General features: G+C 39.4%; 1 protein-coding gene across 3 annotated transcripts in view; it reads right to left on the reverse strand.

Annotated features, from left to right (window-relative positions):
- Window positions 1-26,779, reverse strand: part of LOC122404887 (RNA pseudouridylate synthase domain-containing protein 2-like) — a 257,493-nt gene that overhangs the window by 73,454 nt on the left and 157,260 nt on the right. For all 3 annotated transcript variants that reach the window (XM_043409226.1, XM_043409225.1, XM_043409224.1), the window contains 2 exons: window positions 16,365-16,469; window positions 2,581-2,668 (listed from right to left, as the gene is read on the reverse strand). In XM_043409226.1, coding sequence (XP_043265161.1) covers window positions 2,581-2,668; window positions 16,365-16,469 — 193 coding nt within the window. The remainder of the gene's footprint in view (window positions 1-2,580; window positions 2,669-16,364; window positions 16,470-26,779) is intronic.

Genomic DNA, 26,779 nt, shown 5'->3' on the forward strand with positions numbered 1-26,779 from the left:
ATACTTTTTCATATTGTTAATAATTATCTTTGCTATTTTATCTTAATTATTGCCTTAGATGTTCAGTATCGAGCAACAAGTATATTTGTATTGAGTCCACTAGTCGTAGAATTGGTTACCTCGTTAAGTGCATAGATCGAGTATGCAGTAAACGAGGTACCACTGCACGAGGCACAGTAAAATTTATTCAGAAGCATATGTAAGTGATTATCCTTTGTTCTATCGTCAAACCTACACTGTTCGATTGTCGATTTTGAAAAATATTTTTGAACATTGTTAATCAATTTTTATTATTTTTTTACATCATACAAAAACTGTGTACTTAAAATTTTTTAACATTTTACCTTCGCGTTGTGACCTTATTTTGATTATCTCATTGAATAACAAAAATAAAAGCACCTCTTTCTACTTAAAAAAAAAAAAAAAAAAAAATACATTTGAATGTAGCCGTTAATCGTGTGGTTGGACGGGCGAAATTAGGGTCGAAAGACGTTGTAAAGCGCCCAATTACACCGGGTGAATATGGGAAGGAAAGAGACTGGAGATCGCGCGCGAGGGTCGATGAAAGGGACAACAACGAAAAAGCTTCTTTTGTGCGGGTTATCCCCGTCGGCGTCCCGTTTCCCATTCGATTCTCGCTGCCATTGCCACGCGCGTTAACTGCGCTAACCCGGTCGAAGGTGGTGAATACTCGTCGGATTATTGCTGGGATCGCGCCCATTCGCGGGATTATCCACGATTACCTCGGAACAGTGCCGGGGCAAACCTGCAGTTACCGGTGTAAGGTCGACGCGAACGCGGATGAGGCGATCAATGGCGGGGTATCGCGGTCTCTCGCTCGTTCCACCGTTCGTGTCGCTGAACATTTTCCAATGGAGGGTGAAGTCAAGTCGACGAGAGAGCCGGGAATATAGGTAACTCGGTGGTTCGTGCGGTGCTTGGTGTGTCGACAGACTTGTCGAGGGGGAGGGGGATTTATTAGGGAAGTCTTTCGTTTACTTTCGGATCGATGCTTCCCCGATACCCGTTTTCGAACTTTATTAACCCTCTCTTCTCGATCTCTCTGGAGGGGGGCATATTATTCCAAACATTTCACACTGTGATGCACACAACTTATAATCTGATCTCGTGCAATGAAAGTGAGCTTGAGTATTGTAAATGTCAAGTTATGAGCATCTGCACTGCACCACTCTCCTATAGACACCAGTTAAGATCAAACTTTCCATATTTCTACATACGAATCGAAATACAGTATTAGGAATTTTTCTTCCCCGTTTAATTCTTACTAAATATTAATATCTTGTCTGTCTTCTTATTTTCGAAGTAGTTTTTGTTCATTTTTAAACAATAATGAGAAAGTAATTACACCTTACTTAGAAGGTGGACACAGAATACGATTGATTTAATATAAATGGCCCGTAATACCGTGTTTTTTTCGCCGAGTGGTAACCCATCCTGCGCTGCGCACACGGCCCTATGATGCTGCACTTGGGTGACCGGACGTGACCCAACGTTTCCGACGTACCACAACCACTCACAATAATTCTTTATAATTTAAACACTTGAATATCTCAACGTATAAAGAAATGGACATCACTGTATCAAAATATCTCAACGTATAAAGAAATGGACATCACTGTATCAAAATATCTCAACTTATAACAAACTTGTTACATTTATCACCATTATAGTGTACGAATATGATCACCAATAACTGTATACAGAAAAGTTGTGGCACAGAAAAGCCATCTAAGAAAAGACTGCCGGTCGGGTTACGTAAGACGATATATGTCACGTGACCGATTAGTTTCTCCAGAAGCCTGGAGAGGTCTCCACGCGGAGAAGTTCGGTGGCGGCTAACGTCACAGGCGTAGCAAGCGCCATCTAGTTAAATCCCTGGTTTTAGTTAGTTTAAGTAAAATCTAAGTCACTAGATGATAATATTAGATTTAAGTTGGCGAACCCCCTTTTTCCTGGCCCACAGATTTTTAGGGGCCAGTTCTGTAAGTACGGAAACAGCATTGTGCGTAAATATAGGCTTTAGTTAACACAACACAGTTCGTACAAGACCACCGAAAATGATTTATTTTACGAACACATAGTGAACGTAAAGATGTGTTGATTTTAATATATAAGTCTCGACGAGCGAGAAAGTGATTTTCGACTACTTTACGATCTCCGTGGGAGACCCGTGCGTATTCACGGATCTTCTCGAGCGAATCTACGGTTAACCGATGCACCGAAACGCAACGTGCCAGGGCGCGTTTAACGTGAAATCAGGTTACCGTGTGTGTCCCTCGTCCATTGGGCTCCTCGATACGAACGGTCGAAAACGTCCACGTCGCCTCATTAGCCGGCGAACCCCAACGACTCCCGTGGTATCGGTTCAGTGATCGATCAACGATCATAAATCCGGGCGTGAACCGTTAATCGTGCGTGCACGTCACGGTCGCGTTCGTAACGACTCTCCGGAGGGGGACACTTTCAGGGAACCGTTTATCGGATAATATCGAGTGTCCTGGATCACGGACCGTTCGCGGATTAAACATAAAACGATCTACATAGGGGGGATATACTGACCGTTCTCCACGTAATAGCTGGTCTCGTTGTACCGTTCGTCCGTGAATCCCGGCCTCTTCGCTTTCAGGGCTTTCGTTTCCAATTTCGCCTGGAACAAAGGGCGCACTGGATAAGTGAACCGTACGGGAAACGCGGAGGGAAAATGAACTGTGTAGGGGAGGGGGAGAATTTAAGAGGACCACGATCGCCATCCGACTACCCGGTTAACTGCTGTCGCCAAAAACTTTCGAAAATAATCTGAAAAGTCGTGGCAAGAGCAACCTAACCTCTTAACGGTGTAGTTCCTGTCAGTGGGCGCCATCTTGTGCTCAACTAAGATAAATTCGTCTCGATTATTTATCTTCATTGAAATTGTTTTTTTTGTTTTTTATTTACTGTTAATGGTAAACTGTAAATAAAATATTGAGTTGCACGACCGTGAGCGATCTCGACTTTTTGAGATTAAGAATTATCTCGAACAAGAAGCTGAGAATGCGGGAGTTTCTGAAACCCTCGCCTAACCTCAAAAAGTGTTACGCGGGAGTAAATTGCACGCGAGAGAAAAATGTTGCGCTGGAAATTTTCATGCCCCGGAGCACAAAGGCGTTTATTTATCGCGGGATCGCGGCACCCCGAGCGAGAAGTTCGCGAAATTTCCAACGGCTGGCTTAACGGATCGCCGTGAAAATAGGAACGTCGGCCGGAGATAAGGCGGCGCAATAATTCGGAACGACATTTATCATCCGCGGTTGGTCAGCCGGTAGATAGTGACCGATGCGGTCGGCCACGCACACAGTTCGTGTTTCACTGCTGATACAGCACGGGAAAGAAAAAAATTGGATGGCGAGACACGCGTCTCGCGATAAACCGCAAAGTTTCGAACTCCGCCATTTTGGACCAACGTCAACGTTACGCGGGAAAACTTTGATCGCTGTAACCCGGGGAGAAAAAGCATTTTTTCGACGAACTGTTCAGGGAAACTTTTTTTAGGAATTGTCGACGACTTTAATTTCTATCTTTGGTTAATATTTTGCTTCGTTGTCACGTTGTTTGCTGTGGTGGTCACCGGTGACCGGCGCTTACGATAAATGAACCTTGATGCTTATAGGTTATATATTGTTTTTAGAGAGTAGGAATACTATTGAATGTTTCTATTTGTTATAATTTGAAAAAATATCGGGAATATCCCTAGACAACGTATCTAAGGATATCAGTCAACCTGTTAGTTTGCCCTAGCTCGATTAATCTGACATATTTTTGTTTCACAGTTCCTTCCAAATTGCAAGTACGAAAATTTATCTTAATTTTTATGTAATTTGTTTATCGTGTTTCGAAGACAATAAATCATCGATGGTCGATACGAATATATCGCCATTGTGATCTCGAGAGTTGGTTCGAGAATAATAAATTGCTCGCATTCGTGTGATGTATATATGTTTACCGTATCTTGAAGATCATAAATCTCTCGAGAACGATAATAATAAACTGCTTAAAATAGTGATAATGATAGCTCGAAAAAAATTGCTTATTTGTTCCACCAGTGTCGTGGGAGTGAACCAGTCAGTTGTCGAACGCTCGGCAAACGAAGCCATACGTAAAATAATAAAGAGTCACGGGATAGCGTGCAAACAAAGCGTTTTTCGCGGACAAGGTGAAAATCGAACGAAATTTTGGTTTCCAGGAGGGGGTGAAAAAACTAAAAAGAGAGGGAATCGTGACCTGTCGCGATCATTTCCGGATCGTAGTGGCTATATCGTGGGCGGTTTCGATCCCAAACGGAACAATCTTCCCTTTGTTCTCCGCGAACCGTCGGCGTTCCAGCGTTCCGCGCTCGACCAGCCTTCAATTATAGCAGCCAGTGCGTCGCTCGACCGTCCGAAATAACTTTACCCCGCGGCTGACACTAATTCTCTCTTCGATCCCGTGCCAATAATTCTTTCATTGCTGTTCCCGCGGCGCGTTTCCGCGCTGCAAAACGGAACTGGCCGCGTCAATCGCGCCGACGAGAAGAGGAGACATTGAGCAACGACGCCGCCGGTTGTCCGGAAAATCCCTATTCGTCGTTCGATCTGGCCCGACGTAATCAAGTTGCGCTAAATATAGCGCGATACGGAACACCTGGACTCTAGGGGTTCGTCAAATCTACCAATAATTGCGTTTTTTTTTCAGAGATAATCGACGAAATTTTGGTTGATATTCCAACTATGGCAAAGTTTGAAATTGATTTGAAGCGGTTTGAAATGGTTTGAAATGGTTTGAAATGGTTTGGATTAGGTTATGGAACACTTGAACCTTAGGGTAGGGTCGCCAAATCTACCAAAATCGCGTTTTTTCATATCGAATCGGCGAAATTTCAATAGATATTCCGTTATGTCAAAGTTTGAAGTGGTTTGAAGTGGTTTGAAATGGTTTGATGTAATGGTAAATGGAATGCAATATTGGGGAAAGTATTATAACGAATAATTGAAGCGGTTTGAAATGGTTTGAAATGGTTTGGGTTAGGTTACGGAACACCTGGATTCTAGGGTAGGATCGCAAAATCTACCAAAATCGCGTTTTTTTTTTCAGATTGAATCGACGAAATTTCGATAGATATTCCACATATGTCAAAGTTTGAAATTGGTTCGAAGCGGTTTGAAGTGGTTCGAGATGGTTTGAAATGGTTTGAAGTAATGGTAAATGGAATACAATATTGGGGAAAGAATGATAACGAATAATTGAAGCAGTTTGAAACGGTTTGAAACGGTTTGAAATGGTTTGAAATGGTTTGGATTAGGTTACAGAACACCTGGATTCTAGGGGCTCGTCAAATCTACAAAAATCGCGTATTTTCAGATCGAATTGACAAAATTTCAAAAGATATTCCATGTATGTCATAGTTTGAAATTGGTTCGAAGCGGTTTGAAGCGGTTTGAAGTGGTTTGAAGTGGTTTGAAGTTATGGTAAATGGAATGCAATATTGGAGAAAGAATGATCCCAAATAATTGAAGCGGTTTGAAATGGTTTTGGAGTTACGATGAATGGAAACGCAATATTGGGTAGAAAACGATAACGAATAATTTAAGTGGTTTGAAACGTTTCGAAGTTACGGTGAATGGACTCGATATTGGGGAAAGGACGTCAACGAGAGTAAAAAATGCTTGCAGCAGAAACGAATATTTGCAGAAATGGTATTCGTACGCGGAGAAATGTTTCCAAATTGTGGAATAAAAAATATGTGTCCTCGTGACATTTTATTCATATTAAAAGCGTCCATTAATCAGAAATGGAACCGAAGAGTGAAATGCTTTAAAGAACTCGATCCGTGCTTCGCGAAGAGGAAAATTAATCAGCCAATTTCTCCATTAATTCCCCCTCCTCCTGAAGGAAATTGTATCGAGTGCAATATATACTCCGAAAATATATTAATCGATTCCTGAGACAAAGCACCCTAGAGTCTGAGGGGGCGTTGAATTTTTCACAAGATTCATATTCTCCTGTCAGAAAGTGAATCCCCGGAAAAGACACTTTCGAGTCTTAACGTTTATGGCGTTCATGCATTTCAAAGAAGCCACTTAGCGGCCCCGGAGGAATTAATTTAGGATTTTATCTCGACGAGAAACTCCCGGGGCATTTAATTCGCGGGAGTTCGTTTAATACACACAATTGATTAACGTTTAAACGATTTCAATTTGACCGTCCTTTCCTTAACGCGGTCGCGAAAAAAAGGGGTTCCTTCGTCCGTTTCAATCTCGAATTTACATACTTCGTTAAAATTTCCGGGGAATAAACCTCGAAACGGGGGGAAACCCCGGTTGAATTGAAATTGTTAAATTTGATATTAATTAATATTACGAAGCCCCGGACGCGCGACGGTCCTCGACCGTTAAAAATGAAACGTCCCCGCGCGATTTCATTCCGCCGATCCCGTGTGAATATCGATCTCGTTCGCAGTCGTTGATCACCGACGGAACGTTAGAACGGGCGCGGAAAATCGCGGGGGTAAGGGGGAGGAGCTGGTCTCGTTTTAATATCTGTTAATCAGCGCGGTAATTAAAGCCTCGGAACGACAGCCGGATGCTCGATTTTCCCACTCCCCGAACAAACGGAGCATTACATTAATGGATCCTAATATTCTCGGTGTTCTCTCTCGTCTCCCCTCTCTCTCTCGGGCCGCCTGTACGCGTTGCACGTTTTAATTAAGACAATAATTAGCCGAAACATAGACCCGTGTAAATCCGATTAAGCCGGACGTGTAACACGAATTCGCAACGTGCAAACAATTCTGCAGAACCGATCGATATAGCAACAGGAACGACATAATTGAAAGGGCTAATGGAACGCGTGTCTCTCGTCGTCGCTCTTTGACAAACAAGTCTGTCTTTCGTTTCTCTTTCATAAATTCGACACTCGATCACTACGAGAGAAATTACTTTTTAAAACTAATATTTTAATTTTGATTGTGGAGATTCTAGAGGCTAAAATAAGACGAAAATCAAGAATAGTGTTTTGTTGATTGAGGCTTTGTTAAAGAGTTATTAATGTTTAAAGTTGCGCATGTGAGACGGCGACCAGCGCACAGCGCACACTTTAACTTTAAACGTTAATAACTTTTTAATGGAGCCTCGATCGATAAATTGGTATTCTTAATTTTTGGCTCATTTTTGCCTCTAGAATCGCCCTTCAAAATTTTTCCCAGGACTGGCCGAACACTCTATATACTTGGTAAATGTTGGTGATTTTTAGCAACAAGTGGGAAGGTCTAAGTTTATAAATATTGAGGAATTCTATCTGGAGAAGCGTTGGAGGGAGTTCTAGGTGAGAAACCTAGATGTTGATATTTTTTTTTCCTACTTTTATAATATTAATGATGTGTAATAACCAGGTAACAAATTAATACCCAATTGCAAGATCGATAGAGAGGTATAATAGTATGATAAATAATATATTATAATGGTAACAAGTACGTGTGTGGTGTTCCACTGAGCGGTCACCCATCCCAGACTGCTGTACTTGACCGCGCCCAATGATGCTTAACGTTTTGATGACGAGGACCAGTGTGTCCAACGTGCCACAAGCGTCGACAATAAACGATACAAAATATTAAATATATAACAGCTATGTTGGGGTTTCGTAATGAGCTGACACATTCTATATAAATGTTCAATATAAATGTATATTTAGAATAAGTTAAACACGCGTGCATACATAGACGATGCTTACTCTTCGCGAGACATATTCGGACTGAACAAAATCATAACAAAACAATATACACTGCATCATCGATTCTCTAACAAGCTAAAATTTCGTAGATCTCTACTCAGTGAAAATACGAATAAACAATAAATTAAACGACAGGTTTAAAAATTCTATATTTAGTTGCACGTGGATCGCGTGTGTCCCCGACGTAAAATTTCAACATTAATTTCCTCCCCGATCAACTTAATCGCCATTTATGCCTCGTTATACGCCACTCGATAATAATTGTCAAACGAATTTTCTCCGAAATTGAATCGACGACGGTAATTTATGGTAAATTGAATTCCCCCCGCGAAACGAGTGGCTGATCCAACTTGTCCAGAAACGAGAACGAAAACTTCATTAATATTTTCCCTTTGGGTCCGGTGGGGCGGCGAAGAGAAACAGCGCGCCGGATCGCGTGAAATGAAGTGTTACGAGTTCCCAGACGCGGACGTCGAAACTTCGCGAAGTTACGGCCCGTGGAAAGGAAAAAAGGGGAGCAAGAAAGAGACCACGCTTGGCCGTTCCCGGCGTGTCCGTTTCCACCCCGCGAATTTTCGCGCCACTCGTCCCCCGTCGTTCTGGACTTTCGGCTGTATCGACCGGGCCCTGAAGGCCTCCCTTCCGCCCTCCAGCGACCACTTCCAGCCACGGTTTCCGTCTACAAGTCAATGTCTCCTCTACGCCATCGACCATCCCCACCACGCGTGGCCCGGGGGCAAACCTCCCTCGAATTCCGAACCCCGTTTAGTTTAGGCGACCCACCCTCGTTTTGCCGCGTTTTACCAACGTGCCTGATGAGATTTCTTCGACGTTGGCCTCGCGAAACGGACCACCACGTGGCTCTCGTTTTTCGATCCTTCGCCCCCCTTTTGGACATTTATCGATGGAGGGGTTGATTCGTGATATCGATAAGTAGAATTATTATGGCAACGGATGAGACATTTGTCGATTTTTAATAAATTTGTTTGACGTTCTAGGGAAATTTTGTTTAGTACTTTTCTGTAGGTATGTATGAGATCTACTTGAGGAATGAATTTCATTGAAATATATTAAGTATTGTAGGAATTGTGGTCGTTTGAAAATTGAACTATGTTTATGGAGTTTTTCTCACTTTATGTGGTCAAGAAACAAATTTTCCAATATTGTTAGAATTTCTACATATTCTCCACTTAAATACGCGTCATTTGCATTTTGAAAAATTAAAATCCTCCAATTCGTTCGGGAGTTATGACGTTTTAAACATAGGCATGAAATTTCAGGGGAAACAGAGATACAGGGTCAGACATTGTATTTTCGATGAGGAATTTCTTTCTCGAAAGTGAGCAGGATTTTAGGGATATGTGTATTCACCAAATATGCTCGTAATTGGCGCCTGTAACTAAATATATTTTTTTTAGTATGATTTGAAATTTTTTGATTTCGTCTAAAAATTTCAGTACCTACTCGAATTTTTTTCTCGAAACTGGTTAGTATTTCGAGGATATGCCTATTAACCGAAAATGATTGTAATTGTCCCCTGCAACTAGAAATAATTTTTCCAGAACGATTTGAAATTTTTTTTTACGCCGGGAAATTTAGGTCGATTTTTCTTAAAAATTCGTTTTCGATTTGTAATAAATTCACGAAAATCCATAAGGCGTAAAGTCTACTCATATACCTCGCCTATGATTCCTTTCTTAGAACTTGGAATGTTAAAACAGTAATTTTATACGCATTGTAATTTCAAAAATATATCCATGTAACGATTTTGAGAAATTATTACAATTTTATAAAGTTAACTCTACCTTAATGAAACTTCTTTGACTATACAAAAAGAAAAGAAAATACCAAGTGAAAATTACCTTCCCAAAATTAGAAAATAAATAGTACAAAATACCGACGACTAAATAATAGTGAAAAAAAAGGAACCTCGAAGCATCGTTTTAAAGGGTAAAACCGGGCCTGTGATCCAAGAGGGATGCTCCAGGAAATTTTCCACGCGAAAGGAACGGGCTCCGTTGGAAAGCGAAATTCCAGGGACGTTTGAAATAAATTTACACAAAAGATTATGGTTTCCGTCCCGCAGTATTCTAAAGCTTCAAAGTCACTGGAGGAGCTTCCCGGTTCTTACTTTCGGGATTATTTTCCAAAGAGTATTCTCTGTTTTTTTTTTCGACCCTCTTACGGCTGGCTCAAAGGTTCCTCCGCGGCGCCAAAATCTTTGCCCAAGATCCTTGCCATTTAGGTTCGCGTCCTTTCTTCGGTGCTTCCTTTCAACCGTGAAAGGACAAACTTTCCCTCCGTAACAAGCGCGAATACCAGCCGCGGTACAAGCTTATTGAACGCTCGCGTTAAAAGGATCCCCGGGTCAAATATCTTCAAATCGATCGATCTAAAATTTTCACCGAAGCCATCAATCTTCCAACAGCGCTATAAAACGCCTCTAACCTTTTTACATTCCAAATTACAAACCCTTACAATACATTTATATCGAGTTTTATTAAAAATTATCGAAATTATCAAAATCTCGAATTCTCTTCTGTTATGGTGTGGGTGGTCAGGTTGTTGAAGCTCGTCGTTGCAAAAGTTTTATATTTATAACGTTCATACACGAATTTTGTAACATTAGACTCTCAATCTTATATTATACAGAGCGTTCGACCATATGTTCGGGTGGGCCCACTGTCCCGTAGGCGGCGACACTGTATTCCTTAATGTAGCGACCAGCGGCGTGTTGCGGGCGGTCGACGCGCCATCTTATGTCAACTAGGTTAAGTTAGGTTAGTTAGTTTCTAGTCATAGGTTAGGGATTTTAGAATAAGTAGTTGGTAAGCCTAAATAATAAGACGCGTACTATAAAATAAATCCTGAATTTTGACTGGTAAAAATAATTGTGGCTACTCTCGAATCGTCAGAAAACAAAATTTTGTTCACCTAAACAATTTGAGGGATCCCTTATGTGTAATCAATGTTTATTAATTAATTTTAAAGATTGCACGTTGGAGAAAATAAATCTATATTAGGAATCTTGAATTATAACTGTAAAAACAAGTCCAAAGATAAATTGTAGCCACTTTTCAGTCGTCAGGGAAACAAAGTTTCGTTTTCGTGGACAATTTGAGAGGACTGGTATGTGAATCGAACGCGTTGAACGACCCCACGCGCGTGTTTCAATAGCGAAAACCCCGTTCGAACCGCTCCGATTTCGAGGATGTTTTTTCGTTCGCCAGACGACTAGAATGGTCCTGTTTCGTCGAGGGAGAATTTTTCTCCCGGGGCGACGCTCGGAAAGCGTCGACGTCGCACAGCAACAGGCTGCAACAACTGCACCCGGGAGTTCCTCGACGCGGTGGGTGGAGTTTTCGGCGTGTTAACGCGACACCAAGCGTCCTTCGATTCCGCAGAGTTAACCTCTCTTGTTCCACCTCTCTCTCCCTTGTCCATGTTCTCTAATCGTTCTCGCTCCCGTCGACATCTTTTTTTTCACAGTCTTACGCTCCTGCAATTTGTTTTCCCTCGTTTCGAGGGAAAATTCGAACAATTTTTAACAACAAAATATATTAATTTCTTGAAAATCTATGTCACACCGTTTTCATAGAATACACGGTAATAACAGTGATTTATTTTTTGAATAATTTTTTACGGTCCAACTTCGTGAATTTAATTTTTGTGACGAGCAGAATTTTTCTAACAATTTTTGAATAAAATTGGTTGGAAATTTTATACAGTTCCGTTTCCAATCGAAAAGTCACTGGATTTCTATTCTACGGTAGACAGAGTGTTCGGCCAACCCTGGGAAAAATTTTAATGGGGGATTCTAGAGGCCAAAATAGGACAAAAATCGAGAATACCAATTTGTTGATGGAGGCTTCGTTAAAAAGTTATTAACATTTAAAGTTCAGCTCGTAATGAATTTTTTTCTCGAAAATGCGCAGGATTTCGGGGGTATGTTTATTCACCAAAAATGATTATAATGGGCCCCTACAACCAAAAATAATTTTTTTAGTACGATTTGAAATTTTTTAATTTTGCTGAAAAATTTCACAGCTTCTCGAATTTTTTTCTCGAAACTGAGTAGGATTTCAGGGATATACCTATTAACCGAAAATGATTGTAATTGACCACTGCAGCTAAAAATAATTTTTTTAGAACGATTTGAAATTTTTTAATTTAATTGTTAATAACTTTTTAACGAAGCCTCCATCAGCAAATTGGTATTCTTGACTTTCGTCTTATTTTGGCCGCTAGAATCCCCCATTAAAATTTCTCCCAGATATGGCCGAACACCCTGTTATAAATCTTCGATACGATCAAATTACCAGCGACTCTTATAGAGGGAAATTAATTTCATGGGAACTAGCCAAACAGAGAGCACAGAAATATTACTAAAAAATCGAATACAGTTTTTCATTTCATTATCCAGTCTCCATTTTCTCATCGAGCAAAAAAAAATTTCTTTTATTCGATTTGTCGATATCAAAAGATCATATTTCTGCTACCAAGCGACTCTTATAGAGGCAAATTAATTTAATGGAATGTAGCCAAACGGAGAGCACAGGAATACTAGTGAAAAATCTATTAATATATTGTTTTCCCATTTCATTATCCAGGTTCCATTTTCTGTCGTGCAAAAAAATTTCATTTGTTCGGTTTTTCGAAATCGAAAGAGAGTCTGGTTACTTGGCGTGTGTCGATTTTAACGAATCGCGGTTGCCCGAATTTTATGCTTCTTTTAGTGGCGCGCGTGTTCGAAGAGAGAAAAACGTCGAATCGCGGTTTTTGTCGTTTCATCTCGCCCGTGGAACGTGATTCAATGGGACCGTGAGTGAAAATCGCGCTCATTGTGTCGGTGAAAATTCGCTGTAACGAAACATCGACAAACGAAGCGACGCACGAACCGAGGGGCCCTCGAGAAGCGACTCTTTTGTTATCGCGACTGAAAATGGCGGACCACTGCCAATTAACGAAGTACAAGCACGTAAATTAAATTGTTTTCGACGATTTACGATGGTAAATTAGTTCCGTGAAACTCCCGCGAAAAGCAATAATTAACCTTTGTGCTTATAACGATCGCGTAAAATAAACATTTATTTGTATTTCTTTCCTAAAAAGTAAAATATTGAAGGCAAAATAAAATAATTTTATATCTAATGTACATGTTGAGATAGCCTGTTGATTTTATATTTATTTTTTTTTTCTCGCCAATTTAGTCAAAATCGTTCGAATCTCAGAATTTGCAAAGCCAAACACGAGAAAAGCGACGTCGAAAAAAACTTTTCTATTCTCACGAATTTTCACACGAAGATCGTTCCACGACGATTTTCAAGATCCACCCAACGTCTTCAAAGTGATTCGGAACTTTCGTATAACTAGATCCCATACAAATTTGCAGAATAGCCCGGCAAAAGGTGAAAAGGAGAGCTCGAAAGCTCCTCGAGGTCTTTTCAATCTTCATCAGAAGTATTAGTTCCTTTCGAGATCGAGATCAAGATCTCGAACGTCTCCGGAAGTCGAGTGACGCGGCGACTTTCCCGCCGACCGAGTTCGATACTATTTTCCTACAACGATCGGTGGTAGCTGGAAATCGAAATTATTTTTGTACCAGAACTGTCGATGCAACGATTTTCAAACGCCTTTTCTAACTTTATTCCCAAAACCATAAATTTGTACTTTACTGTAATAATAAAAATTATACTTCAGGCTTTAATTAACAATATTAGAATTTTGTATCTATTTTTCCCTCTGGGATCTTTATTTGTAATTTATTTATCAAGAATTCAACGAACGAATGCTGTGAACCATGGGGGTCACCGGTGACCGTCGCCTTGAACTCTTCAAAATACGAATACTGACACTTGCAAAATTTTAAATAACATTATTATCGGTTGAGAATATTATAAAATATGGAATATATCATTCTACTTATAAATATTTCTATTTTTCGCGATTCGAGCAAAAGTCGAGTTCTGATTCACGAACTGTCATGGCGGCAGAGTTAAATATTTAGAATGATATGTACGAAAGCTACTTGGGGAATTTATTTCGTATCCATTTCTCCAATTTATTTATCAAGAATTCAACGTACGAATGCTGTGAACCATGGGGGTCACCGGTGACCGTCGCCTGGAACTCTTCAAAATACGAATACTGACACTTGCAAAATTTTAAATAACATTGTTATCGGTTGGGAATATTATAAAACGTTCGACTTACAAATATTTCTATTTTTTGCGATTCGAGCAGAAGATGAGTTCTTATACACGAACTGTCATGGCGGCAGAGTTAAATATTCAGAATGATATGTACAAAAGCTACTCGGGGAATTTATATCGTATCCATTTTTCCAATTTATTTATCAAGAATTCGACGAACGAATGCTGTGAACCATGGGGGTCACCGGTGACCGTCGCCTGGAACTCTTTAAAATACGAATACTAACAAATTGCAAAATTTTAAATGACATCACTATCGGTTGAAGAATATTATAAAACATCGAATATATCATTTCACTTATAAATATTTCTATTTTTTGCCATTCGAACAAAAGATGAGTTCTGATGCCCGAACTGTCATGGCGTCAAATATTTGCGTTCAACGCAAGGAACAATTTGGAGAGGAAAAGCTTCACGGGGAATTTATTTCGAGTTCCTTGCGCCTGTTTACGTGGATTAATGGCGGATTAACAAAGTCCACCGCGTTGGAGTAGTCCCTGGGTTAAGACTTTAAGCGCTGCCTTCAGCAATTAATTTCGAGTGGATCTCCGGTTCCAGAGAAAAGGGAAGAAAAAGGGGGGGGGGGGCGGCAAACAAACTTCCTCTGACACTGAAAAAATAAACAACCGACGGTAAATTATCCGCTAGCCGCTGCTCCCGCGTGGTAATTACAGCGAAATTAGCGAAACATCGTGGTCAAAGGGTGGTGGGGGGGACGAACTCGAGCGCAAAGGGATGAAACATTTCGCGCTCTTTTCTAGCTTTTTCCACTATTCTTTGAACGCTACTAATTTGTACACATTCTGTTCCCAGCCTCGATGATGGAAAATTTTTCGAAAAATATTTAATTATTTATTTCCATTAATTTAATTGTTATGACTGATATTTGAAAAACAAATTACTCGAGATTTTGTTGTTCATTTTATCGAATACTTTCGGATCGGTTTCACCCCCTGTTGTTAGATAAAAAAGTTTGCAATCATATTAACGGAAAATTTTAGCGAGAACGTCGTCAGAGCTGCACAGCGATTTTGCTTTGAGTTTAAATTCTGTTAAAATTTCACGTCATGTCTTGCGCGATTTTCCTGTTTATGTCACGGAACAGTTTGACGGCGAAAAACACGTTTGATCGAATCGACGTCAAACTTTATTTAAACAATATTCGCGCCGAGTCCGAATTCCGACGCACGTTGTTTATTTATAATAATCGAAGGCTAGATTGTTTGTCTAGGATTTCACCCGAAGTAGAAAAATATTTTCCTGTTATTGTAAAACGATGGTTAATAATTATTTATTTCGGTGTACTGTTTCGTAATTCCAAGAAAAAAATAGAAATTCATTTATTCGAGAGGGTCAAAAGAAACGAACTAATTTTCAAAAATTTTGCATCAAATAAAATTGAGATATTTTCTAGTCGCTGTCAAAAATATCAAAAATAAAAATTCTCAAATGATAAAAAAATAATAAAAATAAAATTTAATTTAGTAAATAATAAAAAAATTTCTAAGAATCTAGGGGAGGAGAAATTTGTTCAAGATTTATTATTTCTCCGAGAGCTGCAGAGAATGTCTCTCGAACGTTCCGTAACGCGATAATGGACGCGAGACAACGGAAGTCCCGTGGAACGATCGGGGGATCGAGAAAGTCCTCGACGTGGCACCGGCGGGCGTCGAGGCGAATATTCAACGGCGACGAGGACGAAGAACAACGTCTAATTCCGAAAGATAGACGGGTTCACGAGCGTTTGCTTCGTTAATGACGACTGGCCGTTGTGGACTAACGAGGACGCGGCCCGTGACGGCGTCGAATATCGACGAGAACGACCGAGATACGCGACAAGTGGATGAAATACGCGCTCCGTTTCGGACCAGTTATACCGATTTCGGTAGCCAACGAGCCCGCCGCTGGCATCGTTGGCTCCCGGGGCTTTCGAAATAGATTTTGGAGAGGCTCATCGACGCTCCACGCTATTCTATTTTTTTTTTTTTTTTTTTTACTTCGTGCACAGAGCTTCTTAATATAATCCCGGAACACCAAACGAGGCGATTTTAACATTTGGACAACGACGAGGGTTGCAAAAAAGCAGGGAAAACAATCGCGTGAAATTGTAAAATAATAGAAAAGGGAAAATTAAAAATTTAATTTAGAGGGATTTTTTCATAATTTCGTAAAAGTTTCTAATGCCTCGTACGACATGGAAAACACATTGGATTTAATGGAATACGAATTTAGATTCTGCAGGGGATATTTTCTTGAGAATTAGAGGCTATTTCTGATCGAATCTGGTAATGTTCGACGATAATATATTAATTATTCGAGATAGTGGGATTTGGAAATTCGACTGGAATAAATGTAATTTTTATCTATTATTGGTGTTTGAGGCTCTCTCACCTTCTTCAAATCCTTGCTGGCATCGGCTTCCTCTGCCTTCCGCTTCTCGGAGATCTTCGGCGTCGGGACGGCGATCGTCGCCTCCCGCAGAGGTTTCAGATCAACCTGAAACGGATGATAAATCCACTCAGTTTGCGATTAATATTAATATACACAATTTTCTGTTTGTGATATAACATTATCACTTTTTTTATATCAATTAACACAATTATTTTAATTATATAATTAACAAAATTACTTTAATTATATTAACAATTACCAAACTCGATAAATATAACCCGACAATGTATATCAGTACAGAAATAATTCAAAGAACAAAGAGACTAGAGAGAAAGAGTTTTTTTTTTCTCCGGAGCGGTCACCACCCATCCCGTATACTGCACGCGGCCGAATGATGCTGCACTTCGATGACCGCACGAGGACCAGCGTTCCCAACGCGCTACGGCCAACGACAAGTAAATATGCAGTATACTTTGCTTTTCAACCGCCACAACGACGTTACCAAATAATTCATACATGTCTGCATGTATCGTGTAATATTACAATATTAATTTAACGAGCTGCAAACACGAACAGGTGATTTATTCGTTAGCCATTACATCAAAGTGAATAATAATTTAAAAAAATATAATGCAGAATGCATGATAATGTGGCTTATAAATTCGAACGTTATAACATTATACAAATGTTGACCGATAAATTTACGCATGTTAAATTGTATATTTATTAAAAAGGACTCAAGTAAACAATTTCAAACGAAACCTTTATTCGAGAAATGGTGAATTTGAGGTGCAACGCTCGCGTCGAGGCACGGATAGAGTTACGTTCGACGCGTTTCGTTTTCGCGTAGACTTCGGTGGGCCACCGTGGGGCGTCGAGGCGAGGCGTCGTCGCCCATTGTGCGTGCCCCGTTAATGCGGTCGCGGCCGAAGGTTCCGGGGCGCATCGATTCACGCTAATCGGTTTAACCCGTCGCTGCTTTGCGAGCAGCCCCGCACATGCTAATTTCTCGTTAACAGGACGACCAAATAGAGAGAGACGGACGTCGATTTAGTGGTACGGTAATTCGACCGGAGCTTAATGGCGCAAATCGACGAAAGGCGAGTTAATCGATGACGCGAATCGCGTTAATATAATTAGATGTCGCGATCTTTCCTACTCGCGCCCTTTTCGAGCAACAATTTTTCCTCAATTTTTTATCGCCATCCACGATAAAATGTTTTTCTTCTGCCTTCAACAAAACATTTAGTATTTTATTGTAACTGTTGGTGTTTGTAGGTTCGAACAACGTTCTTCACCCGGATTAAATAAAAGATTGCAAGATTTATTTATAAAATAAAGTATAAAATAAACAAAATATTTATAAAATATTATAAAATAAAAATAAAATATTTATAAAATAAAGTATAAAATATTATAAAATAAAATACAGCAGTACAATACGTGGTGAGACTTTAGACGACAATCCAAGGAGAGACTAGAAGCAGTGAGGGGCAACCATACCCAGAAATAAAAATAGGACGATTTGCATGTTCAACACTAACATAATTCTAACATAATTAAAAAAATAATTTTTGCACCCCTGAAATAAATTATTTTTAGTTAAAAAACTAGGAGATTATATACACAGTTATTTTAATTATCGTAAATATTCTGCTTCGTAACCGTAATTCTAAAATAATTCAAAAAATAATTTTCGAACTCCCGAAACAAATTATTTTTAGCTCGCGTGAGAATCTATGAGAAATCGTATACACAGTTATTTTAATTATTATAAATATTTTGCCTCGTGACTGTTACCAGGAAAATCAAAATGGCGGGCACCAGGAAAGCGGGTATTTTCGAAGTATAAATATTCCGAAATACGTGACTCGAAAATCGCACGGTGTTATGGGGGATTGTTACGAGTTAAGGTTGGTAATATTTCAGAGGAATCTGATCGAAAAGAGGGGAAAATCAGGGGAAAAGAACCATGATCTTAGTCCTTCCAGGATCGTTCTGCACAGCACGCGTTCGAGCTCCCAAAGTATAAACGGTCCCTTAATTGTTCGAAGCTATGCAAAATTAATAAATGCGTTTAACGAGGGTCTCCGTTCGTCGACCTGTGTGATCGCGGGCTCGAAGGTCGGGGCGTTCGAGGGGGACGCGAGAGGTCGACGATCCAACGGGACGACTCAATTTACGACGGGGCCAGGCTACGAAAAGTTCCACGGGATGGCAAATAGCGGTAATTAGGTGTCGAAGTTCTAGTGGCGGGTTCCGGGACGAGAACGCCACCGTGAAAAGATTAATGGGTCGAAGATTTTAACGGTCCGGCGGGAGAACCAGGCCCTGGAAATTAACTTGGTTATTAAACCGTGGATAAGCGAGATTTCATTATGCCGGGAATTTCGAGAGCTCGGCCTATGGTAATTAAAAGGCGCCTTCCCACTTTTCCAAGACCCCTCGATGAACTCTACAAGCTCGATTTTTTGATAGTTTTTTTTTTTACGTCAGAGTATATCCGGGGCACATTTTTAAATTATACAGAGTATACATGATGAGAGTTTTGCAAAATTCACGTTTCATTTTTGTTTTCTGATATTGCATAGTTTGTTAAGGATTTCTTTTAAGTGTTGTTAGAATATTTTTAACATTTATTAATTAAAATTAATTAAAAGGCGCCTTCCCAGTTTTCCAAGACCCCTCGATGAACTCTACAAGCTCGATTTTTTGATAGTTTTTTTTTTTACGTCAGAGTATATCCGGGGCACATTTTTAAATTATACAGAGTATACATGATCTGAGAATTTTGCAAAATTCACGTTTCATTTTTGTTTTCTGATATTGCAGCGTTTGTTAAGGATTTCTTTTAAGCGTTGTTAGAATATTTTTAACATTTTATCGAGAATTCGTGTATGTATAGAGTTCGAGTTATTTTTGTTTTTGCTTTTATGTTTGTATTTTCGGATTATTTCGATTTACTGTCGTCACGCGTGTCGCTATTTCGTTCCAAATGTAACGTATCCTCGAATTAATTGTGGAATACCGTTTCTGGGTCACTCAGGCGAACGAACCATATATCAGGACCAAAATACTGTGCATTTGGACTAGGCTTAATAACAGCCATGCTGAAGCACGGCTTTAACACCGCGCTGTGCATGAATACAATTTTCATACGGTGCGATATAAAAGTAAAATAAACTCTGAATCCTTCAAATTTGGTATAAAAATACACGGATGACTATTTGGTGACGAGTAAAATGCAAACGATTCTGTATTCGTTACTGTTTTCATAAAAACAAAAATCATAGAACGATATTATATTTTATATCATAAGAAAAAATTAATTAATATTACTTTTGGAGATCAAAATACTACAAATAAAAATAAAAATATTGAAAATATCCAACAGAAATTCCTTCTTACAAACTTTCAGTATTAACCGCGTCACTCAATGGAGTAACCTCTTGCGCATCTGCCTTGCGCATCATGGCGCCCAAACGAAGATGGCGCCTATCTGCCCCATCAGCTGTTGTGAAATTTTGTTTTCGACTGTTACTGAATACAATAGAAAGAAAGAAATAGTTATCGATCAAAACTTCACCGTTTTTTCTGATTCGTTTGCAATCAATGAACCTCAATACTTGTAAACTTTTAAGCAACTTTACTACTTTGTAGGTTTATTAAATAACAAGTAATTAACCTCGTTCAATATTTCCAATTTTCTACATGCTTCTTTTTTCGACTGTCACTGAATACAATAGAAAGAAATAAATAATTATCGATCAAAATTTCACCGTTTTTTCCTGATTTGTTTACAATCAATGAACTTCAATGCTTGTAAACTTTTAAGCAACTTTACCACCTTGAAAGTTCCTTAAAATAACAAGTAATTAACCATATTTCCAATTTTCTACACGCCGTGATTCGAAAAATTTTGGAATTTGGAAATATTTCAAATCGATTGATTTCACTATAACTCAGGATTCTGAATCGCACAAACGATTAATAGCCATCGTGATAAATATATAATGTATGGACGGAACAAATTTTTTTTATACAGTGAGTATAGCTCGGGGGCATTCTTTATGGATCCATGCAATATATCACACGATTCGTTTCGCGAAATATCTTTCTTCCAAAGTTATATCAGCCTCCGTACGATCGTACGAATTTTTCCCAACAGTGGATCAACTATCGCCATACCGGCGCGCGATATTCGCATCCAGCGTTCCGTTAAACGGGAGATAAACTCTTTCGATTCGCGCCCCCGTTTTCACAGGCGTGATTTATTTGCTGGGCGGCGATACGATTCCGTCCACGGCGATCAGATACAGCTGGTACATCCAGTCCCGTTATTTCATCGCTTCTCTCTACCATCTAACTAACTATGACAATTTATTTACGATTACGAATTTTTTCTCACGATTACACATCTGTATGAACGTGTATATAGACAAAATTAAATTTTTTTACAGGAACAAATAGCGACTAATATCTATTTTTTAATATAAAATATCCTCAAAGTTGGAATGACGAATTTTATCAAAATAAATTATTGATGATTTTGGTATCGTTAATCAAACCGAGAAAATGTCGAAAATTCAACGAGAAAAATTGCAAACGTTCTTATCTTTGCGAGATTTGTATGTGTTTTTTTTTTTTGTAAATTTAAACAAACTCGTTGAATTCATAGGTACTCTGCGTTTCAAAATGGAGTCGTTCCTTTGATAGAACCCAAAATTTAAATACACTTATTTAAAAAATTAAATAAATATAAAGCCTTCATCGAAGAATTTTATTTATTTTTAAATTTAAATATACTTATTTATATACTTATTACAGATCGAAAATCTTGGCTGGTGAATTATAATTCTTCGTCGAAGAATTTCATTTATTTTTAAATTTAAATATACTTATTTAAATTGAATAAAATAAATTCAATCCAATTAAATTGAATTAAATTTATTTTTTAACGAAGAAGCTTTTCGTCGAAGAATTTTATTTATTTATAAATTTATTTTTAAATAAGTATATTTAAATTTGAAAATAAAAATAAAATTCTTCGACGAAGGTTTTATAATTCGCCAGCCAAGATTTTCGGTTTGTTTGTGTTTGTTCCTCGTATTGCGAGATATTCTCCCGTGTTTACACGCAATCAACTCCGTCCCCGGTCATGCATATTACGGTATTTTACCGTGTTATTGTACGGCCGCGCATCGATGACTCTGTCAGCCAATGTTTTCTCTTCCACGATTAAAACTCAGCAATTACTTGTTCGCGTTGTCCTCCATTGGTTCCCGCGTAAAGAGAAACCGAACGTTTCCGTTCGTACGGGGGTTTGCAAACCGTACACCAACCGGGTCAAGGTCGACCCCGATAATCAGATTAACGGTACCATTAATTGGTGACGTAAAGACGTTTCAAGCTCTGTTTCGCGCACGATAGCGCCAACTTGAGTCGAACGTGCTCCACTGTGTTCGTTGATGATCGCCTTCAAGCGTCCCATATACAGGGTGTTAGGTCAACCCTGGGAAAAATTTTAATGGCAGATTCTAGGGGCCAAAATAAGACGAAAATCAAGAATACCAATTTGTTGATGGAGGCTTTGTTTAAAAGTTATTAACGTTTAAAGTTCTATTCGTCCTTCACCCGTCAATTTCACACTTTCTCGAATTTTTTTCTCGAAAGTGGGTAGGATTTTTGGGGTATGTCTATTCACAAAAAATGATTGTAATTGACCCCCGCAATCGAAGACAATTTTTCCAAAACGATTTGAAATTTTTTTTTTCCGTCGAAAAATTTCTCAATTTCTCAATTTCTCGAATTTTTTTCTTGAAACTGGGTAGGATATCGGGGGTATGTCTATTCACCAAAAATGATTGTAATCAACTTATGCAATTGAAGATAATTTTTTTAGAACGATTTGAAAGTTTTCAATTTTGTTGAAAAATTCCATACATAGTCGAATTTTTTTCTCGAAAGTGAGTAGGATTTCGAAGATATGTCTTTTCACCAAAAATGATTGTAATTGACCCCTGCAACTAGAAATAATTTTTCCAGAACGATTTGAAATTTTTCAATTTAATTGTTAATAACTTTTTAACGAAGCCTCCATTAACAAATTGGTATTCTTGATTTTCGTCTTATTTTGACCTCCAGAAGCTCCCGTTAAAATTTTTCCCAGGGTTAACTGATCACCCTGTATGTCCACGATCATTCTTTCTTTCGACATAGTATACATTTCATTTTTTTTTTTTTATTTCAATGATCTCTGCTTTTCAAATTTTTGTTTCGTTCTAATAGAACATGAACTGTAATGTGATCGAATAGAATATGAAATGTAGCGAAAATAATTTCTAGAGTAATAACTTTGTCTACAGTTAATTAAAATTAATTAAATTGAAGTTTCTTTATTCCTGATCTTGTCAATACATTTCACATATAGTCTTCGATCAATTTTGTTCTTTTACTCTTCGATTCGGAATTCACGATTTAATCTAAACAACTAGAAGATTGTTGAGTCGCGTAATATTAAAATTTCGCCCCGTTACCGCGCAGAGTTACGACCGCGCGTTCTTTCACCGTCGTCTGCGCCATAATTCCAGCAATTATCCTATCAGGATTTACGCGAAACACGATTAAGCGATCCGTCTCCCGCCCCGGCGAGCGATCTTTAACAATAACGATGAAAAGTGCAAACCGCTGGATAATAAAGCCACCGGTAATTAACCTGCTTACGGATCCATAATTTGTCGGGCTGCTTTATTGCGCCTAACCCGCGGGAACAACCGTCGATTCCCTTCGAAACGCAGCTATAATACATTTTAATCACAGACCACGCAACCGGCTATTAAAAATCTTTCCATTGGTTCGGCCCACCATTTTCCAGTAATCGTCGAGCTCTGTCGAAACGGATCGATCGGATTTTCGTGCTACAAATCGCGAACCAACGGTGAGAAATCATTCACTCGATCGGTGTGTATATCACATTAAAATTATATCAAAATTATATTAAAATTATATTAAAATTATATCATAATTATATTAAAATTGTCACGAAATTCAAGATTCGTTCAACATATGCACAATAAATGAATACTCTGAATTTTTATTATTTTTTTTATTTCAACGGGTGTGTTTTTTATTATTATTATCAACGATTTACACTCCTGTTATAATTTATAATTTTCTGAACGCTCGAACGATTTGTTTTGCCCCGTGAACGAAGATGGAACCCGTGATAAACGCGAAACGGGGGGTTGGGATACTTAATTCCAGAAAGTCTGAATCACCGCGGAGGGCGGCAAAGCGATCAATATCGAGAATCCGGATCCGCGAAGAACAAGAAAGGAACATCTAGTGTATTTTAGGCCGCTCTTACGTTCAGAGTAATTTTGCTCAATTTTATATAAAATTCCAAAGATTTTTACATTAAAAATGTGTTTATATTCTATTGTAATTTATTTGCTTTCGTGTGTTATTGTTTTGCAAAATAATTTCGTAGACCTATTCGTCGTTGGATTCTTTTTTCTCTCGGTCTACTCGCGGTCCCCCCCAATGCTGATACGCAATGTACAGTAAGGACATGATTGCTATGGTTTATGACACCGCTATTAACATTCATTCAGTTACTGTTATTATTAACCCTCGCTTGGCAGAAACGAGGCACTTGTTACGCAATTGGTGAAGCGAGGTCAATTTGGCCCCGATAAAAGAAGTAGGTGAACTATACTTCGAGTAACCGAACACACATAACCGCGAGTATTGCACGAAAACACTATTATAACAAAAATTGCTACTTCATATACATATAAGACTCCTAAGTAGCTAATATTCTTTAATGGATAGTGGAATATATTACTATGAATTTTCTTGGTATTAGAGATACTCCAACTGGTATCGTCTTCGCCACTAAATCTCGATTTCATGGTGGAATTATTATCAAAGATACTCGAATCAATGCTTAGAACGTTCATTCGATTATTCCGGTGATCGATACCATTAGCGCGCGATTAAAACTGATATCAGCGCGATGAAACCTCGATCTATCACTATTATTATCGCCGTTATTACCGACGCTCATAATGCTCAATTATTCTCATTATCAATACCATTAGTATGCAGTTTAAACTGACCTCACCGCGCCGTGAAACCTGATTTACTATCACCGTTGCTCCCTAGACCAAGAATGCTATTTTCTTTCCAACAGCGTTTAAAATCGCATCAGCGACTATGAAACGGTATTAGACATCTTTTCAATCATTTTCACAAGCTAGTCTGTGTAATCCAAGCTAAAATAATTCAAATTTCAAGCAATTTTGAAATATACGTGATCGTTAAGGGGTTGTTGACGTTTCTCGATGAAACTTCTAGACACAGTTTACCCTGTGAAAGTGTCTCAGTAGCGAGGGAGGTCGAAAATTGACTAAATTCCCCGTTTTTCGAGCACAAAGTGTGAAATAAGGATACGAAGAACGCCAAAACATCGACGAGGAATTTTCTTTCTTTTCTCCCCCGTCGTCCATGTGGCCGAACTCATCCAATTGCAGTCGAAATCAAGGATCGATATAGCTGGCGGTTGGCTGCTATTATTTCGCGGGTCGAATCGCAAGAGTTCGTTCCGTTCGGGCGCGAATCAGGCCTTAGGGTCGCCAGGGTCGCCCCTGACAACGCCCTTGCCTGCATTGCGGTGCCCCTAGATTTCCACCCTGCGTTATCCTGCCACCATAACGCCTGACAATGGCCCCGGGAAGGTCGACGAAGGAACGCCGGCGAATATCCTTTATATTCGCATGCACCTGCCCCGCTGCGTTCCGCGTAATGATATCTGTTGCTTGGAAACCAAGCGCCTCGTGTCCTCTTCCAACCCCTTTTCACCCTCCTGGGAGAGACTTTATTATTTCGAGGGTGGCTGGCGTCTGACAAGACTCTCCGAAGCTCCTTCTTTTTCTTTTTCTTCCCGTATTTTTTTTCTTCATTCTGGGGGCCCTAAACACAGTTCTTATCCTCTCTTTTAAATTTTGTGATTTTCAGGGGTATATTTTGCTGAGGATATTTCAATGTTGGTATTACTGGAAAATTTCGGGATTCTGGAAAGACTCGAGAAAGGCTTTTTTTTTTATTTTTTCGTCCCTTCAGCGTCTTTTTTTTTCTTCAATTCTTGGGGGCCCCACAGTTTGTATTCCCCCCTCTTCGAGTTTGATTTTCGAGAGTATTGGGAGAATTTCAATGTTGGTATTGCTGGAGAACTCCAGATTCTGGAAAGACTTCGGAGAGAGAGCCCCTTTTTTATATTATTTTTCTGCAGCATTTTTTTTTTCTTCGATCCTGAGAGGGGCCCATCGCCACAGTTTTTATCCTCTCTTCCATTTTGTAATTTTTCGGGGGTGTATTTTGCCGAGAAGAATTTCCGGGGTTATTGCATCGAAGTATATCTTTTAATTTAATAATGAAAATCGAAGAAAAAACCGAGACACCAGATACCCAGGATTTGAACCGGCGATCTTCGGATTACTGGTCAAGCGTCCTATCCCCCGAGTCAAAGTCGCACCGCTACTCTTATAGTGTTAACGACTGCTTTTATCTTACCGGGTATGGAGGACCGTTTCCCTATCTAGCAGTTTCATTGTCCCGCTTGATTTTACAACTTTTTACTTTACTGTTATTACGCGGAGAGGAAAATTGTTTCTTTTCTCTTCCCCTTCACGGTGTTTTTGTATCTTAGAGAAGTCTGGAATAATTCCGTTGCACGCGGTAATTCGAGCTTCCCCCGGTTACAGAATGATATCTGTTGCTTGGAAACTGGCTACACGCCCGGGCGTCTTGTCCTCTTTCAACCCTATTTCCACCCTCGCAGGAGACTTTATTCAGAGGGCGAAGTCTGGAGTCTCGAGTTCCCTCGCGCCGAAAGATCCGCCACCCGGGAAACTCGGACGCGTCTGTCGTTTAGTTTTCTGTCACCTTTGTCGATTTCATCGAACGAATAAAATTAAAAGCTACACACAGTGTGTTCCGTGTATCGATAGAAGGGTTTGCGATATTTTTTTTTGGAGGGGGAATAAAGAGCTTCGTGGGTGTTTCGGTTGGTTGTGCTTTTAACTTAATACGAAAGGGAAATAGTCGAGCGACGGGGCTTGGATTAAAAGCCAACGGCGATCCCCACGTCGACTCGCGAATGGAAACTCATCGATTTGGAAATCGTATCGCGCAAAGGGATCGGAAGTCCGACCGAAAGGAAACCGTTTCGTTGAATATGCGTTCGGGGAGGACCAGGCGGAAAATGAATATGGTCATCGAATAGGATATTTCAGATATCCTGCCAGGAGCCAGCTGGACAAAAGAGCACACCAGAAGATATGTAATTTCATTCGAAACACGAAACCCACCCCCGTTTTCTACCCCAGCTATATATTATACTCCATAAAATACGA

This window comes from Colletes gigas, unplaced genomic scaffold (assembly GCF_013123115.1).
Source record: "Colletes gigas isolate AHSC1104 unplaced genomic scaffold, ASM1312311v1 Colletes_gigas_Sc00003, whole genome shotgun sequence".
Lineage (NCBI taxonomy): Eukaryota > Metazoa > Arthropoda > Insecta > Hymenoptera > Colletidae > Colletes > Colletes gigas.